Below are 16180 nucleotides of genomic sequence, written 5' to 3'. Positions count from 1 at the left end.
TGTGTCGACCAAGAGATCAACAAGGTCGACCTAGAAGCAACATGGTCGACCCCGAAATCACCATGGTCGACCCAAAAATCACCATATTCGACCCAAAAACTGACCAACAACAAAATTCCACCATAAATACATAAATCAAAATTAAAAAAATCAATACGATGTCCAATGATTAACAAACATATTACAATGTAAAAAATATCTGTACTCAAATACAAAATCTAGCACTGGTCGACCCAAGCTTGGTTGATTGGTCTACCCAACATTTTGCTTGGGTCGACCAAGCATATGTTGGTCTACCCAACATGCTTGGTCGACGGTATCAACGCGTTTTGCTTGGGTCGACCAAACATGTTGGGTAGTGCAAAATTTAGTCTACTTAACATGTTATTTTGTTCGACCCAAGCAAAATGTTAGGTAGACCAAAATTTTCAGTGATTTATACGTATTCAAAGTTTTCTGCAGCAATTCTGACATCAATTATTATCAGTGTTGGTTTAAAAATAACACAAAAAATTGCATAAAATTAAGAAGCGCTTGGGTTAACCAAAAAACATTTGGTCAACCAAGCTCTTGGTCGACCCACATTACCAGATTTTTGTCAGCCATTTGTCCGATTGAGTTTGCTTAGATTGAAAATATCTTCGTCGAGAATTGCCGATAAGGAAAAGACTATTTACATTGAGAATCGTCGTCGGAAAGGATATAGAAGGAGTTGACGGAAAAGAAACTTAATTTGGAGTGGACCGAATCAAATGAATGTATTTAATGTTAAGAATTTAAATTAATGATGTATTTACACTTATATTTATATAAATGAACTTATTAATGTTTTTTTTTAAATAAATTACAATCGAATCCCTTCTCCCTAAATTTCCTCTGGTTGGCTCATCATGGAAGTCTCTGGAAGCTCACGTGTTTCTTCAATGATTGCTCCAACCGTACCGTAGAACTCTGGAAGGGGTCGGGAAGGGGGAGCTGTCTCATAGATCGGAGCTATTTCCCGGTGATCTGCCCCGCCGAATGGCTGCGTCACCACGATGCCGGTGGCCGGGGAGTCACACCACCGTTGTATTTCAGACTTCCTCCATCACTATTTTCCCCCTCATTTCCGCTAAATTGAGGAGTATTGTGGATAGGTCTTCCGTTTTGAACTCTTCTACCTTTTTATCTTGTTGTCGAGGTTGTTTTGAAAATAAGCTTTCAGTTAATGGGAGGAAGGGTCCGAGAAAATCAGTTGATGCTGTTGCTTTGGAGAGTGGTTCGGGAAGAAACGAAGGGTTTAATTCTTCAACAAATAGGGTTTCTGGTGGCATGACAGTGGAAAATGGTAAGAGCTTGAATTTGAGAAAATCGCTAATTGGAAAGCGTGCATTGTGGCGGAGGATATTTTTTGTGTCGAAGAGAGTGAGGAGCATCATTTTGCTTAATTGTCTCACAATTATTTATGGTAATATTTCATAATCCTCTGTCTTTATTTCTTACTTTTTTCTAAAGTAAATGGTTCTTAATTTTTTCATCAAAACCCATTGTAGAATTCATGTCAATGAATTGTTCCTCTAAATGGGGGACATGGCGTTTCTTCATGTGATTTTACATATAGGATTTGTTTATGGTATTAGTATTCCACCTTTAATTCTTCCATTCTCTGCTAATAAACACCAATAGAGGTTATATAACAGCTAGTTAAGGAAAGAAATTTTGGAGAATCAATGAGAAAGAGCAACTATTCATCTGTTACTAGCAGAAGGCAAGATGCTGAGAGTATTTAAAAGGATTAATAAATAGATAATTGATTAACTTGTGTAGTTTTATGGTGATTCTTCCTGGTGGAGTCACGTTTTGCATTTGCATGAGAAGTAGAGTGCAAAGGGGAAGAAATGGAGCAAAGAATCTGTACCTATTAGGCATTAGGGAAATGCAATCGGTGACACGTTGAGAAAATGACTGTAACTGAATGTTCATAAAAGGGATTATTGTCCAAATGACTCATATTTAATAATTTTATGCATGATTAAGAGAGAAAAGTCTTTTGGTGCAGCTAGTAATATTCCTGTCTTAAAGGAAGTTGAATCAATCGTTGATCCTGATGTGTTTGGCATTCTGCGTTTCTCTATGACTGCAATTCCATTCATACCATTTGTGCTCCGGGCTAGTAACGATGCTCATACTCGTAATGCGGGGATAGAGTTGGGATTTTGGGTCAGCTTAGGATATATCATGCAGGCATTGGGACTCCTCACTTCTGATGCTGGACGGGCATCATTTATCTCTATGTTTACTGTAAGAAGACCTAAGATTTTCTAGGAATGTACGAACAACAATGTTGGTGCTTGTTTGTTTCTTGGGCCTTGCTAATGTATGGTGAATGCTCAGGTAATAATTGTACCGCTGATTGATGGCATGCTAGGATCTATAATACCTGCTCGTACCTGGTTTGGAGCTCTCATGTCTATCATTGGGATAGCCATGCTGGAGTGCAGTGGATCAGCTCCATGCGTAAGTGTTCTTTAGGTATTACCATAGAATTCCATTAATCGCTTCTTTAGCGTGACTTTGAATGTCCACAAGCACCTAATTCTCAAATGGCTGTTACTTTTCTTGCTTTGACACATAAATTTGGAACATGTCATGATTGATTGCAGGTTGGAGACTTATTAAATTTCTTAAGCGCGGTGTTTTTTGGGATTCATATGCTAAGAACAGAACATATTTCTAGAAGGACAAAAAGGGAAAACTTCTTACCTCTTCTTGGATACGAGGCAACATCTTGTAAGTTGTTTTCCTTTTATCTTACAGCATCTCCATTTATGATGTAAACTTTTACTTGTTGTAGGTAGGTTCGGTCGACCCTACCCCTGCGGGCACTGCCTGCAGGGGTCGATCCAACGGCTCGGATTTTTTCGAGCCAATTTTTTTTTTTTTTTTACATGGAGGTGGGCCCGGATCACTCATGTGGAGTGATCCGGGCCGTTCATTGCCCGTGCAGGCACTGCCTGCACGGGTAGGATGAAACAAACCTTGTAGGTATGCACTGTTTAGTGCCTGCACGGGTAGGATGAAACAAACCTTGTAGGTATGCACTGTTGCCCTTCTATCAATTATTTGGTACTTCATTGAAAGCTGGTTCGGTAATGGTTTCCAAGAATCAAATCCATTATCTTGGACAATGGCTTCGGTGTTCGATCATATCATGGAGTTTCTTTGGGTACCAGCACTTTATACTGGCATTTTTTCAACAGGTTTATGCTTATGGATAGAGGTATGATTTGTAGTCTTCCTTTAGGTTTTGAAGATAATTGCATTTTTCTTCACAAGCGTAGAAAGGTTTTAGTTTTTAATATTATAAAGTGCCATACTCTTGAATTGCATTGGGCACAAGGACATCAATATTTTCTTTACACGGGCTAACATTTCTTGAATTAAAAAGCGTAATATATATTTAAGCTACAATTCAGCTTATGTTCTTATCTCTCTTAAATTCATCTAGATATAACTTCTTTAGCTCAATTCATGATTGACAACTCGTGTGGATTTCATTTTGTAATGTTCATTTGCGGGTGTTTACTTGTAATTCTGACCATACACAGTTGTGTCTTTGGATGTGGAAGGGAATGGCAGAGTTTGATGTTTTTTCGTTTGATAATTCTCCTTTGCCTTGCCCACTTGATATTTAGTTCATGCATTGTAGTCTGCATCTTTGTCTCATAACTCTGCGTATTGTGTTTAGTTATTAGTTTTGCACATGGTTCACTTCTAAACATTGTTCCATGTTGACATAACCTGCTTGTCAAACCATAGACACTAAGTATGCTTATTTAAAGATGCTTATCTTTATTATCAAATTTCTTGCTCGAAATTAGAAGTCCATAAAAAATATACAAAACACCTCGTACCGGAAAGGTACACTACGACACAGATAAAATCATAATCGAACAACAAAGGTTGAACTCGCCAGGAATAATCTAAAACGCATGCAAAGCCAGCCAAATTCGATCACACACAATAATATCAATCCAAATCAACACAGAATATCATAATACAGACACAGGGCATCTCCTTGTTAAATGCATGACTCCAAATATAATATAAAATGTTTGGGACAACATCAAAATACCACATAGATTAACTTGCACTGATGTCAGGCGTTCCTCTAGACACGTCAGGACCTCTTGAATAATCTGCTTTTGCATCAACAAGAAACCACAACATCAAAAGATAACAAGGGGTTGGTCACCGGTACAACAAACTGGTAAAATCACGACAACATAAGTGACGTAATAAAGTCAAATACGACGCAATTGCAATGCAATACGATGCACATAAGGTAACAATGGAATAACTAATATCAAAATGAGAATAAGAACAGCGTATCACGTGGCCACCATTGCCACCATTGCCAAGAGTGCCACGTCCAAATATTTGCTCGCTCCCTGCACATAGCATCGAGTGTACGGGAAGCCACCCGGCTCGCTCTCATGTTGTCATCTGGAATGTGCTAATCCTATGTCAGCCGTGACACCGATGAGTGGTACCAATCTCAATAGATTGGACAACAATAACATACGGGAACAACAGTCGTAATCAATGGGACATGTCATGCAGTATCCCTTATATTTGCAAATAAAATTTATTTGAATAAAAAGATTTGTTTTATTTTGTAAAAGAAAAATAGTCATTATCAACCCTGTGCATTAACAATAATCACAAATACGTGAATGCAACATATTATACACAAATATCACATAAGGCAGCTTACAACACAACAACCAAACTTGGCATCATCACACATCATTATAAATGTCGTAACGAAACCGGTAGATACGTACCTACCTCAACTGGACACTTACAATGCCACAAAATTCTTAAATATCTGATCAATAATCCAAACCCGTGGCATAAAATTATGTTCCATATATTTCCTTTCATTTCTCCAATTTATTCAACTCACTAATTTGGGTTGGTATAATTTGCCGACAATAAAATTTTAAGCTTAAAATCCCAAAACAATTAATTTAGGCTTTTAAAGTTTCCACGAATTATTGTTTCAAACTAAAATACCCAGAATGATAATTTCAGTTTGCATCCCATAATTGTCATTTCTATCAGAATTAACTCAATAATTCACATAATTACATTTGACTGTTTATTACCTTGAATAATTGCAACACAATAATTATTGCAATATCATAAATTCCTCAAATATTGCAACTACTAGTTCGATACAATTTCTATGTTCGCCGAAATTTGCCTCCAAGTTGATCAACTGCGGAAAATACAACATTAACCCAACAGATAATCAGTATCGAGCTAATAATCGAACTACAACAAATTAAATCGAGGCGAAAAATTTTCCTGACCGAGGCAGCCTGCAAATGGTCAAAACAAGCTGGAATCTAGCCTAAATTGTTCGCATTTCGAAGCTTTGCTAGAGCGAGGTCAAGGTCAGGCAGAACACGACGACGCACAGTGGTTTGCCGTCAAAAACGCGTTGGACAGCAGCCGGGGCGGCAGGAAAATGGCGGGCTTCGTTTAAAACTCTTCCAAAGGTCGATGGCAACCTCTCATTTTCTGTGAATCACATAAACAACCAAGAAATCGACCAGAAAATTGTGCTGAAACAGGACTGACGACCCGGAGATTCAAACCAAAGCTTAGTTCATGGGCTAGCTAGGCCCTTTGGATTCTGACGGCGAAGTGCGGCAGAATCATGGATGAAGGTGGCGGTCGGTTTTGGGGAAGAGGGTCAGGGTTTAGGGTAGAAAGAAAGTGATAAATATAGCATGTATGTGTGAGTTTGTGTGTCTCTCACCATGCAAAATATAGTAATTGTGTCACCATGCAATCTCGTCTCATAACATGATCAATTTACAATTTATTTTCTTAGGAGTACAAGTACAATCACCCAAATGGTGTCACAGCCTCAATTAGAGTGATGCAGGTGTGTCACGAAATCCATTGCCATGTACTCCCAATTCCACTGTGGCACTTCCAGGCTATGCATCATACCACCAAGCATCATCTTTTTTGCCTTAATCTGTTGGCACGTCAGACACCTAGCCACAAATTCAGATATCGCATTTTTCATTTTTTTTCCCCAGTAATAAGCTCCAAGGATATGATATATTTTCCTGTTTCTTGGATGGACATTTTGTCGACTACAATGTACTTTTAATATAGCTTCTTTTAAATCGAGTTCAGGAAGCACAAGTCTTTTTCCTTCATAACATTTATAACCATATGAAGCAACATTGAACTTCTCAGACTGACTTGTTTGTACCAATTCTTTCAACTTGTGAATTTATGGATCAATCATCTGTGCTGCCTTTATCCTAGATAATATCTGTGGTTCAATCGGAATAGAAGAAAGTATGAAGTAGTCTCCACTAGGCTGGTATGTCCATCATGATGTTCCCAAGTGCTTGTGAACTTTATAGTCAGAAATTCATTCTGAACCTTCTTGTTGAAGGCGTTTGCAGCTTTATTCGATAAATTGATTGATACTAAATCTCACAATCAGAATCATTAAGCAGTTATATACATCGTATTCAAGTCGGATTGTGAAAAGATATTTAAGACTTTTGTGATCAAAATAAATCACAAACTACTCATTGTACATATAATGATGTCATATTTTCAAAGCAATCACAATGGAAACCAATAAAGTCATGAACTTGATATGGAGCCTCCTGTGGTTTTAACTGACAAGATGACTATGCAATCACTCTCTTGTTTTGCACCAAATTACGACCCAATCCATTTAGAGAAAGATATGTGTCCATATAGGGATGTAATCGAGTCGAGTCGAGCCGAACTCTTGAATGCTTGAGCTTGGCTTGTTTATAATCGAGCCGAGCTCGAGCTTTATTTAACGAATATATTCATGGCTCATGAGCTTATTCAAGCTTTTATCGAACCTATACGAGCTCAATAAATATGAATTGTACATTTAAATATTCATTAAATTCATTAAAAAATAAATTATTCATTTAGAAAAAAATATAATATTCTTATTATAATAAATAAATTTAATAGATTTTTCTATATATTTCATAATTAATGTGTTAAATCAATAAATTAAATATCAAAATTATTATTTTTCATCTAAGATATTACTTATGATTTACTAACGAACATGTTCACAAGCTAACGAGCCGAATATTGTAGAGCTTGAACTTAGTTCATTTATCTTAACGAGCCTCATTAAACGAGCTTTTATCAAATCGAGCTTCGAATAGCTCACAAACGGTTTGGTTCATTTACATCCCTACGTCCATACAATGAATCCTTGTGATCCTGAAGGCAGAGCTAACAGTGAAGTTATGGTCAACTTCTCTTTCAACAACTAGAAACTGGGCCCACTCGATCCGCACAAAACGTCGATCTTTCTGAACTAACCGAGTAATAGGCCTAGTTATTTTGCAAAATCCTTCAACAAAACGTTTATAATACCCAAGCTAAATCAAAGAAAATACGGAATCTCATAAACATTCGTGGGTCTTGGACAATTTATGACATCTTCAACTTTAATGGGATCCACTGATACTCTTTGAGCTGATATAACATGACTCAAATTAGTACTTTGTCCAACCAGAATTCCCAGTCGCATTCCGGGGTACCTTAGTGCTCAGTGCGCCTTGCGCCCTAAATAAATATGCGTATTGATATTTTCTGAGTGAATAATTCCTTCCACAAAGTTCATGCATAATTGAATTCAAAATTAAACTGAAAGAAAATCTTTGCCAAATTTAAGAGATGTGATGAAATCCAAAAACAAGTAAATATTTATTCTTAAACTAAGGAAATAAAAATCTTCTCGCTCCTCAATATGCGGCCTTGAATTTTCTGTGAGTAAAGCGCTGATAAACTTTGAGCTTGTCTTTTTCTTCCTCTGCATGACGGCCCATGGCTTCTTCTTGGTCTAACTCTTCTTGCGGCTCTTTACATACATTTGTTGATGGCCATGAGATTGCGACTACTCCGCTTGTGGATATTGTGTGTCGACTGCCATCAGTGTATACTTGATGTCTCGCAAAATAGTTTGAATTTTGTGATTAGATTCGATGAGAACATTATTCTAATCAAATTATCTATGTCCAAGTTCAACTATATCTTGGGTATGGATTCACAAATATAAAATGTCATAATACAAGTACATGGGGCCTTTTCCCAGTAGTGTATGATTCCAAATATAATGCAATATTAATATTTGGGACGACAACCAAATGCCATTCAGTCACAGTGGGCACAGCTAGCAGATGCCGCAAGACCCCTAGATAACCTGCCGTGGCATCATCAAACAAGCAAAACATCAAAAGAAAACAAGGGGTCAGGTCCAGTACGACAAACCGATAAAATCACGACGATGTAAAGGACATGTAATAAAGTCAAATAAGATGCAATGCATTGCGATGCACGAAAAGTAACAATGGAATAAGGAATGCAAAAGGAGTCTAAGAACAACGAATCATCACAGTGGCCATCCATGCAAGGAATGCAACCTCCAAATGTCTTCTGGCCACTGCATGTAGCATCGAGGGTACGGGGAGCCAACCTGCTCGCCCTCATGTTGGTCATATGGACTGTGCTAATCCTATGTCACCGGCTCTGCTGATGACTATCCATCTCAACAGATCGGATAACAATAACATAACAGAAACAACGGTAATCAATGGAAGTCGGGACTCAACATGGCATTTGATCCCGTTAATGTACTTATTTGACGGAACATTCCAAATGTCTTCTGGCCACTGCATGTAGCATCGAGGGTACGGGAGCCAACCTGCTCGCCCTCATGTTGGTCATATGGACTGTGCTAATCCTATGTCACCTGCTCTGCTGGTGACTATCCATCTCAACAGATCGGATAGCAATAACATAACATAAACAACGGTAACCATTGGAAGTCGGGACTCAACATGGCATTTGATCCCGTTAATGTACTTATTTGACGGAACATTCCAAATGTCTTCTGGACACTGCATGTAGCATCGAGGGTACGGGAAGCCAACCTGCTCGCCCTCATGTTGGTCATATGGACTGTGCTAATCCTATGTCACCTGCTCTGATGATGACTCGTATCCATCTCAACAGATCGGATAACAATAACATAACAGAAACAACGGTAACCAATGGAAGTCAGGACTCAACATGGCATGCGATCCCGTTAATGTACTTATTTGATGAACATCCCTACTATTTTCCAATAAAATTATTTGAATAAAAAAAAGATTATTCTTGACTCTGGACATTAATAATTAACACAAATATGTGAATGCAACACATTATCCACAAGTAACACGAGGCATGTTACAACACAACCACCAAACTTGGAATCATAACATGTCATTATAAATTCCGTAATGAAACCGATCTATACGTACCTCAACCGAACACTTACAATAGCACAAAATTCTTACATGCTCGATAATCCAAATCTGTGACATTAAATTATGTTCGTTTTTCCCAAATTTATTCAACTAAATAATTTGGGTTGTTTAATTTGCCTTTAAACTTCTAAGCCTAAAATCCCAAAACAATTAATTTAGGCATTTAAAGTTTCCCAGAAATAAATACCCAGAATTAAAGTTCAGCTCACAACATCGCATAATTCTCATTTCTATTGGAATAACTCAATAATTCGCAATACTTAAGTACAAATATTTTTAGCTTGAATAACAACACAATAATTATCACAATATCTTAAATTCCTTAAATATCACAACTACTAGTTCGATAAAATTTCTAGGTTCATCGAAATTTACCTCCAAGTCGATCAACTTCGGTTACTGCAACATTAACCCAACAAATAATCAATATCGAGCTAATAATCAAACTAAAACCGAATTAAATCGAGGCGAATAGTTTTCCCAACCGAGAAAGCCTACAAATGGTCAACAAGAAGCTGGAATTGAGCCTAAAATGTTCACAATTCGAAGCAAGGTCAAGGTCGGCGGAACACGGCGCCGGCGGTTCGCGGCCAAAAACATGCCGGACAGCAGCTAAGGCGACGGGAAAACGGCGGGCTTCGCTCAAAACATTTCCCAACCTCGATCATAACCTCTCCTCAGCCGTGAATTGAGATGTAAACGAACCAAATCGAGTCGAATATTACAAAAATAAAAGGCTCGAATTCTGCTCGAGATATTTCTATTCGAGTTCGAGCTCAATTCAAAATCAAAATTTTTAAAATTTTTGACTCGAATTTGTTTCCAATTAAAGCTCGAGTTCAAGGTCGGCTCGAAATATTCGAATATGTTTGCGAACTATTTGAACTATTTCTCGAAAATAAGAAATCGAAAGATTCGAAAGTTTTATTTAATAAATAATTTTTTTATAATAATAAAATGTTAAGGATCGCTAGCGACTCAAAAAAATTTGAACATGTTCGAGGTCGGCTCCAATTTGATATGCTAGAATACAAATCAAATATTTTTCGAGCCGACACGAAAAGCTCGCGAGCCGCCTCGGTTTGCTTACCCCTAGCTGTGAATGACAGAAGCAACCAAGTAATCGGCCGGAAAATCGAAGGAAAACGCAGCATGAAAATCACGCGGAAACAGGGCTGACGAGTCGAAGCTTCGGGTCACGATTACGTTGCAAAAAAGGTATCAAAACAAAGCTTAGATCATGGGCTACCTAAGCCCTTTGACTTCCGGCAGCGGAGGGCGGTGAAGATGGTGGTTGGTTTTGAGGAAAAGGGCTAGGGTTTGGGGTAGACGAAAGAGTAATAATATAGTATGTGTAAGTTTGTGTGTGTGAACTTTTTTTAGCAGGATGCTAATTTGTTACCTTGTTTGATTTATTTTAATAATTGTGTGTTATTTAATTACAATATGCATTTTAATATCTTCTATAAATTGCTAATACATATTATTTTAAACACACTATTAAATTATTTCGTATAATTATTTTGATTTGATACTTTAAAATAATTATTCTTAATTTTTGTCAAATACTTGTTAATTAACACCGGGTCCTTACATCGCCCAATGAAATAATGAACACCTCTTCGGTACATCGTTTTCCCATTATTGTTTTGCTGACTACTGACAAGATTTTGTAAACAGAAAATTCATTATTCCTTCTCTATGCAAATTATTGACAAAATTTTGTGCATAGAAATTTTAAATTTACCATTGTTGGCAAAGCTTTGTGGGTTTTGTTACGCTGTTAAACCTTCCTGCGGTTTAGTTATTCTATTTCATTTTGAAAACTCTCTCTGCTTTAAAATCATGGAATGTTTTATGTTGTCTTTCCTTTGTGCGCCGCACCCGCACCCTGATAGATGTTTGGTGCAATTTATGGTTGTCCTGATTGAATCCTAAGCTTAATATTAAGATACTTTAATTATGTTAAAGGTTCTTTTGTTTTTTATGTTTTACTATCTTGGGTATGGTCTGGGTTTCTGTTTTTTGTTTCAAAACTCATTATCCAGTTTATTTCAAATGTTATTGTCACTGACAGTGTCAAGTAACAATCGCATTAAAAATATGGATATCATGAATGAGAACTGATTCAAAATCCCTGTAATCCTGTCTTTAGTTTTAATTTTTTTAACATAATAAAATGTATCAGACCGTGAATATTTTGTGCTTGATGGTCACTACTGTGAATATAAATAGAATAATTTACGATTAAATTCTTTTCTATTACAACTTTGAGTTGAAAGCAAATAATGCAGATGGCTGCCATGTGTGATGTTTCGGCCGCAGAAACTGCAGTAGTTTATGGTCTTGAACCAGTATGGGGTGCTGGATTTGCTTGGTTTTTACTTGGTGAGAGATGGGGCATAAGTGGATGGATTGGCGCTGCTCTTGTTCTAGGTAAAACCGGCTTTTTCCTCTATCAATGTAGAAACTGAGATTTTTAAATCCATAAATATTAGTTGCATCATCGATTGCGTATTGTTGAGTGTATAAAAGTATGGGTTTCGAGAACTGTTGTTATATCCCTATACTATCATTCGCCTCGCCCCTACCTTGTAGATTTGAGCCCAGTAATCCGATTTGATCCAATATATCTGAAGCAGTACCAATGTTTCGCGATTACCTTGATGCTAAAGAAGCTATCTTTTGACGTCATATCAAGTGGGATCAATTCAAAATAGAGATTTATCTTTCTGTGACTACTGATGATGAAAACTGAACTAAATTTAATTTTTTGCTCTTCCTCGACAAAAACATAGTGTGTTGATGTATTATTCCTGTTACTCTCTTCTGTAGGAGGAAGTTTGACTGTTCAGATAATGGGAGCTACGTCGAACTCCTTGTTAAGAGAAAGCAAAGACGGGGATGCAGAGACTAATATGCTCACATAAACGCAGATAATCGAAAACACTTTTCTCCTGTCGTCATCAACACGAGGAAAGTGTCATCTAACTTGATAAAAAAGTGAGTTTCTTTGCAACTTACAGTGCGGCATCTATTTATGTCAATACTCGTACCCTTTTTGGCGTATGAGCGCTCGGGATGATAAGTCTCCAACCAAATGTAGAGCCAATAGAATCACGCGTAAATATATGAAATGTCATTTAGCAAATGTGGCAATACGTTTTTAGTATATACTTCATAGAATGTAAACATAAAAGCTTCCGACAGATTTATAACGTTATATATTTCAAATATGTAAATTGAAACTAAAGTGTTGAATTGAGTTTATTCAATATTCAATTTGTACCTGAATTATCATTCATCGGAAATTTCAAGATAGTAATCTGTATTCAGAGGCAAAAAGCTTATAGGGAGGACTATTGAATAAATCACATGAATTGTATGTGTCACATAATCCATGTTAGAAATTTGTTGAATAATTATTTTACTTATTTATTTTATTTTAGTATTTTTTAGAACAATTGTTTATAGGATTTAAGCTTGAGATTGTTTCCTAAAGTTTGTATTGAAGTCTCGAAATTCTCATCATGTTGAATCCAAGTCTTATCTTTTTAGTGAAATAACTTTAGTGTCTTTTTTTTAATTAAATTTGTATTTGTATAATTATTTTACAATAATTTATTTCGATTTGTTATATCTTATTTTTGTGGACGACATCAATTTTTATTATTTGGACGTGTCGGTAAATAGATTTGACCGTAGGCTCAAATTACCGATTTACCATCACAAGAACATTTCTTTAAAATCGTTTCAAATCCTCAAGAGACGCTACCTGGTGAAGAATTGTTCAAGTAAAAGCGTGCTACTGGATCGTTCTCTTTACAACTATAAGCTTTATAATTTTTTATTAAATTATAAAATGAATCTACTTTGGCCAAATTTCTTTTTTTTTAAAAACCATATTTGACTCTTGCAAAGAAAATAAAAATACAAAGTGAAATAATCCTTGTGGAAGATAAGCTAGCTAGCTAGCTACTGGGGTTTGGTGTTTTGTGCTTCTTTCGCGGCTGAAGTTGGCTACCGTTTCCATTAGGCAAATTGGAACATCAGCGAATCACAGAACGTGATCACGAAAAAGAAGCTCAAAAGGTAAGATTATTTTACGAAAGTTCATAAAATAATTTAATTATGGTCAATATATTTCATTATGATAAATATGAGAGATGTCTCATATTTAAAGAAATGAAAATTAAAAAATTAACAAAGGAGCCGAAAATGACCCTGAAACGTTTTTAAAAGCTATAAGTTGTAGTGGATCGAAATTATGGTATGATGCCATGAAGGAAGAAATGAATTCGACGAGGTCAAATCGAGTTCGGAATCTTGTTCACTTGCCTATTGATGCGAGGAATATAGTGTTAGGATCGGTTAATGTGGGTGTGATTTTTAGAAAAGGAGGTCGAATAAACACTTCGGCTTTTGCTTCTTTTATGAATATGAATCAGTTCTTTGAGTAAATGATCCTGAAATCTTGAATGTCTATATCGATAAGTTAACTAATAATAGTGAGAAATTAAAATGAAAGATAAATTGAATATTTTGGTTATGATACTGTGAGAACTGAATGAGCAAAATAATACGCACGAGGATTTTTATGGATAGAGACTTCAAATGCTACTACGTCACTCCTTCTATATCAAGGATTGGTATTCACTAAAAGACTTTGATTAATTACAATGAGTTTGTAATAACCCACTTCTCTTTGAATTTGAACAATGTCAAACTGAAACTCTTATTTTTTCTTATAAAACTTATAATTTGATAACTGAATATCCTAAATGAAGTAGCCTGAATGCTACAAATATCTCGATGAGTTGTGATCTTGAGATTGCGATTTTCAAACTGAATATAAACTTGAAAAATGAATCGCAACTGCCTTGATAATTGATTGGCCGTTCGTATTTGTTTATTGTTGGAATTTATGAGTTTCAGAGTTTGACAAACAAATCCGTAAAAAAAATGAAGAACCAAAATGAACTGATGCAACTGAGAGTTCGTAACTGATATTGAAACTAGAGAAGACTTATCAGACTAAAATAACTTAAGAACTGAAGTAAATAGACTAAAGTTCTTATAAGTATAAATAAGTCATAAAACTGATGATTCGAAGTTCGTTAAACAGATTGAAGATAAGAACTCAAGACTTTGCAAAACTAAGCTGAAATAACTTACCTCAACTGACGTGTTCAAACTGAGAAGATATCAGTTCGTCCAGCTGAACTAATCAGTCGACCAGTTTGACTCCTGATCAGTTAGCCACATCATCAGTTGCAATTTGAATCTCACCAGACAAACTGACAGTCTGTATCAAAGTAGAACAGCCTGTTACATCATACATTTGTCAGAAAAAGTCATCCACATGGACTAGAAGATGATTCAATGGATATTAATCATTGATGTATTCAATGTGACCGTTGGAATCAAAGATTATATATAGCTGATGAGTTCAGTTGAAGGAGATTTTAACAACTCGGAAAACAATCTGAGAACAAACCATCCACGAACAACAATCAGTCAGTTGCAATTCACTTTCGAGTATATTCAGTTTACAAATCGCACGATTTAGCTTTTAATTAATTGATTTATTCGTAGATTTTAGGCTACTTATTAGAGCTATTCAAATATCAAACCGATAAGTAAAAAGAAAGCTAAGAGTTTCACTCTGGCATTGTATAAGTCCGACTGAAGTGGTATTGCACCAAATAAGTCTATATGCATCAGTTTTAAGCATTGGGTTGAAGATTTGTTTCTTTTGTTTTTGAAGATGATCTAACTTGCTTCCTAAATTGACAAGTTGAACAAACTTTATCTTTTGAAAACTTATTTTTTTGGCAGACCAGTTACTAGCTCGTGGTTACTTAGTTGTGCAATGGTTTTGAAATTTAAGAGGTTCAACCTCTTATGCCATAACCAGTTCTTAGATTGATTTGAAGCGACAAAACAAACTTGTTCATTGGGTTGATTGCTCCAACTAACTTTACATGTATTACCACATCTATTACCTTACATAATGATGTCATTAGTTTTGTTCTAAACAGTACAAGTATGTTTACTAAACTTAACTGAATTATTATGTAGAGCCCAAAATCAGTACACGTAAACCCATGCATTTATTAAATTTTTTAAATTACTTATTTAATTTTAAAATGATTTTAACGATGCATGATTTATGATTTGCATTATTTTAAATTATTACATGTTTATTTAATGCACATTAAAATAGTTTATTGAGTTTTATGTTTCAGGCGAATATTCGACGCGGGATCGAGAAAAAGAGACCGATGACGTTTTAGACGATTTATGAAAATGTCGTATTTTATTTGAAATCTAGAAAATTTATATTTTAAATGATTTATGAAATTTTAAGCCTTTTAAAAACCTAATTTAATTAATTAGGTGAGTTTAAGATTTAAAGTTTTTCTAAAATACTAATTTGGTTAGTTGAATTTCTTTTTAAATCTTGAAATTTTAGCATATGTATTTTATTTAAATTAGGGTTTTTAATTAGTAATTAGTATTTCAATTAATCTAATTATCCCCTAATTATCTCCCTAATATCTACACACACTCTTACACGCCACACACACTGAAACGTCACGCTCATTTTTAAAATTCTACTAGAAATTTTTTTTTAAAAAATAAAAGCTTCGCAATCTCGAAATAACATTTAAAAATGATCTTAAATATTTGACAATAAAAATAACGCAGTTTTAAAATTTCCAAACTACTCCAAAATCAAACGTAAACGTAAACGAATAAAAAGCTTAAAATCGTCAACGTATAAAAAGGTT

At 35.6% G+C, this 16180-nt stretch overlaps 1 protein-coding gene across 2 annotated transcripts; it reads left to right on the top strand.

The window, feature by feature from the left end:
* Nucleotides 1-864: 864 nt before the first annotated feature.
* Nucleotides 865-12661, top strand: LOC142522467 (uncharacterized). Of its 2 annotated transcripts, none has more exons than XR_012814482.1 (7): nt 865-1447; nt 2039-2280; nt 2374-2496; nt 2643-2759; nt 3074-3259; nt 11712-11822; nt 12222-12661. XR_012814482.1 is itself a non-coding variant. In XM_075625887.1 (7 exons), exons 1-7 carry the CDS (start codon nt 1021-1023, stop codon nt 12314-12316), a joined length of 1332 nt encoding a protein of 443 aa, XP_075482002.1. In that variant the 5' UTR covers nt 865-1020; the 3' UTR covers nt 12317-12658. The 2 variants fall into 2 exon arrangements, 1 of the variants encoding a protein (XP_075482002.1); XM_075625887.1 differs by having other exon boundaries at nt 11681-11822; nt 12222-12658.
* Nucleotides 12662-16180: the final 3519 nt, after the last annotated feature.

This window comes from Primulina tabacum, chromosome 13 (assembly GCF_025594145.1).
Source record: "Primulina tabacum isolate GXHZ01 chromosome 13, ASM2559414v2, whole genome shotgun sequence".
NCBI classification, from domain to species: domain Eukaryota; kingdom Viridiplantae; phylum Streptophyta; class Magnoliopsida; order Lamiales; family Gesneriaceae; genus Primulina; species Primulina tabacum.
This window is presented reverse-complemented; position numbering and strand designations above follow the sequence as displayed.